Source organism: Cynara cardunculus, assembly GCF_001531365.2.
Source record: "Cynara cardunculus var. scolymus isolate 2C chromosome LG 2, CcrdV1, whole genome shotgun sequence".
Taxonomy (NCBI): domain Eukaryota; kingdom Viridiplantae; phylum Streptophyta; class Magnoliopsida; order Asterales; family Asteraceae; genus Cynara; species Cynara cardunculus.
Genome location: NC_037529.1, coordinates 66,396,971 through 66,402,269, shown reverse-complemented (window position 1 = coordinate 66,402,269; position 5,299 = coordinate 66,396,971). Strand labels below are relative to the sequence as shown.

Below are 5,299 nucleotides of genomic sequence, written 5' to 3'. Positions count from 1 at the left end.
GGTATTTCAATTTCATTGTGCTTATCTGTGTCGGGTTATATTGGGTTTTAATGAGGTAGTATTAATTTCGTGTGGTCTCTTGCAATCAATTTATGAGAAGAGAGGGTGTATTTATGTTCACTATAAATGACTTCATCTGGGTAGTTATATGCTCAATTCAATAATTGAGCATATAACTGTCTTTGAATTAGACATGAATTCAAATTCAAGATTTAGTAAAAAACGTAATTTATCAGATTTAACGGTTTTTTAAATACAGATATCCATTTTATAATCAGTTAGTCGGGAACACTCTTTTAATACTAATTAAGCTCAATCGGGACAACATTGACGGTAAAGTCACGTGAAGGTTCAAAGAAAAAGTAAAACCACAACATCAAGCACCCTATGTGCATGAGTCCGCTGGTGATTGTTGTTTTGTGGCTAAAACAATATAAAATACGAGTTTGATACAACTTATTTATATAGGGGTATGGAAGAAGCCATTCAATCCAATTTAGACCGATCATTATGATCGAATGTCCAGTTGTAATTGGATCAGATTGGATCCAAAATTTCAACATATTGGATCGGTCGGTTCTTGGATGACAACTCATAATCTAATAAAACCGAACTGGTCCAATCTAATAACCATTAATGACCATCAAATTATTATCTAACTACTACTCAATTAATAATTATATATAATTGTTAAGATTTTACGAAATTGTTTTTTAGTTGATATTTATACGTAGTGTTTTTTGATAAATTAAGAAAAATATATAAATAATTGGTTGAAATGGTAGATTAATTGGTTGAAATTTGTATCAGAATATTGGATGGATTCGATCCGATCCAATCATCTATTAGATTGAATTAGGTCGAATGTCCAATGTTAATTGCATCGGATCGGATAACAAAATCAAACATATTGGATGATTGGATCGGAACCACCTAAATCTATTGAATTTCGACTGATGAATATCCTACAGCTTAAAAACTAAAACAAAAGAGTTTATCAAGGTCGTAAAAGGTGCTTATTTACATTAAGCTGATATCTGAATAAGCACATGATGCTGAGACGGCCATTGAGAGATTGAAATCAAATCAAACAAATTCAAAATATCACACTTATGAGGAGTAAGAAAAATCTTTTATTCGTCTAAAGACACAAATAGTTTGTTTTTGAAATACCCCCAACTTGCAAAACATTAAAGATTTGCCGCCATAAGTCATGTCTTGAAAAACGTCACGACCTTGTCATGGCTCCTAAGGCTTGAGGCTTGATCTCGTCACCATGTTACGCCATACGCCATTTAGAAGTTAGACGCAAGGATGTGTGTGTGTGTGTGTGTGTGTATATATATATATATATATATGACAAATCAAATAGAAACCATGCAAATATTATAAACCATACAAATTTTGAATATTTATGGAAGATGATTAGAGTTCACTAATTATGATCAACATTTTATATTAGAAAACAATCGAATATATTTATGAAAATATATATTTTGGACCAATCATTTATTTGAATAATACCTTAAATAAAATTTCTAAAAAATCATCCAAAAGCGGATATGTGTCATTTATAATATACAAATTATATATTTTTATAAAAATCAATTAAGTATTTATTCATGATTTTTTTATAGTTCTAGAGATTTAAGCATAACTTTTCATTTATTTATGTTTTAGTTTTTACAACATTTAAAATAAATATGATTTAGTTTTTCATTTAAAATATCTATTTTTATTGAAGTAGTTTGTTTTAAGAACTTTTTACAATTTTTGTTAAAAATCATATGTGATATCCATATTTAATCAATTTTTTTTTTCTCAAAAAGGAATCATTAATTTTCGTTAATGTATCATATATGATATTGATTATCTACAATATTACATGTGATATGTGTAAATTACGAGTTACATTTTGAATTACATGTGACCTTGTACATTTTAAATGTGTTTTGTTACACATCACATTTGATTTTGTTTTTTCATTATTTTTCTTTTTAAATGTTAATAAGAATAACTGTTTTTCAAGTTTTAAATCATATATGATTAAGAAAACATTTTATCACATATGATTTTGACGAAATAATAATTCCTTTTAAATATTGCTTTAAATAAAAACAATGAATTCTTTATATGGAATTTAATTATGCTAATTTTAAATGTATTAAATATAAAACAAATTAAATAAAAATAATCATATTAAAATCATAAATATGGTAAAATAAGAATATTAAATAAATACCTTAAATAACTTATATATAATTAAATTACCTTTATACCCTTATTTACTTATTTTTAAAATTAATTATTTAAGTTATTATTTAATGAAATGTATGGTCCATATTCATTCTATTATTTTTTAAATATGTATCATTTTCGTATGAACTTCACTCTATCTCTCTGTATATAATATATATATATATATATATATATATATATATTATATATATATATATATATATGGCCCATGCGTTTATTAATGTTTTGTAACTACTTATGTGTATATTAATTCATATATATATATATATATATATATACACACTAAAAAAACAACCAATAACGATGATGTGATATTTTGAGATTTGAGTATTCTTAGGTTTTCAGCTATATTGTTGGTTTGTTTATCTCATATCAATGATAATTAATAGATTGAAACAAGAAGGCGGGTGTATAATAAGAAGACGCGATGTCTTTGTGGCAAATCACATGATTGGCTCATTTTGATCGAATCATTTTTGTAAAGTTAAAGCTTAAATCTTGAATTGTCCATATAAAAAAATTAATAAGTGCCATAAAGTCAACAGATCAAAATCATCCTCATTAACAGCTCTAATTTATTGATTAGCTGAGGGTATGAACAAACCTCAAAAATGTTAGTCTTTTAATAACATATGCTAGAGCTTCAAGGCATCCGTTAAAAGTTAATTAAAAAAAATTCAAATATTGAATTAAATATATAAAAATTAATTAAAAAAAGTCATAAAGTGGACACGTAAATGAAAATTACCCTCATTAATTGCTCAATAAAAGACCTTCATTAATGCATGCTAGAGCTTCAACATCATCATTTAAGAACAAATGTGTTGTCGATTTCTGATGAGATAGACACCATGACATTTAACTATTTTTATCAATTGTTCTACACGTTCAGCGATTATTAAACATCAAGTAACGAATCCGAAATCCAATTTTGATACCAACATAACCTACGATACCAAACAATCGTAAATACAAAATGTCAGGATCATTAAATGGAGCCTCGTATTGTACAGCTAATACTTATCATACATACAAACATATGATTGAAGATGGAGTTCTCTCCATTTATTGCATGGGAATCAAAAATCAAACCAAAATTCGAATTTACCTTTAATGAATTTATTTTTGATTTCTATCACTTTGTTTCAATTGATCGATGGAAATCTCACAAGATGCTGCAAATGTTGGAAGGGAATTCATGGACAGCCAGTAATGGCATTGGCGCGGTATGCCAGCAGTGGTGTTCAGGATAAACGTACTCATACCGCACTATTTCGGGGATGGAGATCGGTTTGACGGTTTTCTTCTCCTCTACCGGACCAACACTTACTAGATCTGTGTGCCCTACTCTTTTTCTTAGCGAACACGTTAGTTGAACTGAGTCAATTTGTTCTCCGGTCACCGCTATCCGTTCTTTATCCAGCAGCGTCACTGATTCCACCCCTGTTTGTTCATTTTCAGGATAATTCATATAGATCCTTTGTTGAAAGACAAATCCAGATCTCAAACCGTTAGGAATAAAATAAGAAAAATCACGACCAAACAGCAAAATTCTGACGAAATCACGGAAGGATTCATCCAAGGCAAATGCTCCGATTTAAATGAAACTCAAGTTTGTCAATCGGAATTTCGAATACGATATGATCCAGGTCGTTTTTATATATAATTCGAATATGAATTCAAGCGAGATTCCTTTGATAAGCGAGAGGTGTTTGAATTCGTTATTGTTTACTTCTTATTTGAATTTGAAATTGTGGAAAGTAGTAGGCAAAAGCAATCAATTAATCAGAGGAGGAAAACAACGAAACGTAGAACACAAGTTGTCGAACATCTTACCGCAAACACTGGCGGAGATCTGCAAAGCCTTGCGAAGCGACTTGTGGTTCTTCATCATCACCTTCACCACAATCTTTTGCTGCAAAAACAATGAATTATATATAGAACTTAAGGCCAAGTAATTCAAACAAATGCAATGCAGGATCGAATTCCATATTACTGAACAAATTTCTACCTTCGCCATTTTTGTGATTTTGACGATGATCTGATGGTAATGAGCGTATGTGTTTTCAATGGTGTTTGAATCTCTCTCCAGAAGAGTGTGAAAGAATGTTCAGATTCGTGGGTATTTTGTACACAAATCTCCTGGGGAGGAAGCAATTAAGTGGCAAGTTGATGACTCGATGAGTAACAAATAATTATTACGTCATAAACTTGACGCAATATTTAATTTATAATTCCTTTTCTAAACCACATGACAAATTAGTTAAATTATTATTTAGCGTTTTTGATTGTTATAGTTGTCATTTACCAAACCCTCGTTACTTATTTAAAATAATTTATATTTTTTGTAAAAGTATTTATTAACTTATGTGGTGTTAAATTGAAATTTTATATAAAAATATTTGGATTAGTTATTATAATTAGGTCAATCAAATACACTAAAAATACATTTTGGTTTTTAGTCAAATACACTTAAAAATACTTTTAAAGATAAATTTAAAAATATACTTTAAAAAATAAATGCATAAATAAATTTTAAATAAAAAATCGGGTCGGTATAACTGATCCTAAGCCAGACTTTGTTCTATAATTCGATAAACAACAAAACAAATTATGTTAAAAAAACATGTTACTCTCTTTAATTTGATACTATATTGATATGTATAGCATCAAAATTTTAACTCTTTACTCGATAAAAATTTGATAAATAACCATAGTCTAAATTTGGGAAAACTGCATCAAAATGAAATTAATTTTGGGTTTTTTCCTATTTTAAGGAATCAACTTTTAAAATTATCATTTTAGGAAAACACCTTCGAACAAGAAATTAAACCTTCAAATCATAGAATAAAAACGACAGGGGAATGACGGTCACCATTAATGAATTGAAGCTTTTTACATTGAAACTCAAATCGAAACAACTACCGCCATTGAGAAAGAAAATGGTCATAGGGATAGGGATGGCAACGGGGCGGGGATGGGGCGGGGTTTGCAATCCCCGGCCCCGKCCCCGGTCAACTTTCGGTCAACCCCGGTCAAC

At 29.2% G+C, this 5,299-nt stretch overlaps 1 protein-coding gene across 1 annotated transcript; it reads right to left on the bottom strand.

Moving 5' to 3' along the window:
• Positions 1 to 3,167: 3,167 nt before the first annotated feature.
• On the bottom strand, positions 3,168 to 4,327 carry LOC112508104 (heavy metal-associated isoprenylated plant protein 12-like). The gene is made up of 3 exons (XM_025112888.1): positions 4,271 to 4,327; positions 4,096 to 4,174; positions 3,168 to 3,702 (listed from the first exon to the last, which is right to left on the bottom strand). Exons 1-3 carry the CDS (start codon positions 4,277 to 4,279, stop codon positions 3,425 to 3,427), a joined length of 366 nt encoding a protein of 121 aa, XP_024968656.1. The 5' UTR covers positions 4,280 to 4,327; the 3' UTR covers positions 3,168 to 3,424.
• Positions 4,328 to 5,299: the final 972 nt, after the last annotated feature.

Bases quoted from the DNA above. Each gene is read 5' to 3' on its own strand.
- LOC112508104 (XM_025112888.1), bottom strand. The intron at 3,703-4,095 runs GTAAGATGTTCG...ATGAACAAACAG, and splicing joins GATCTCCGCCAGTGTTTGCG to GGGTGGAATCAGTGACGCTG.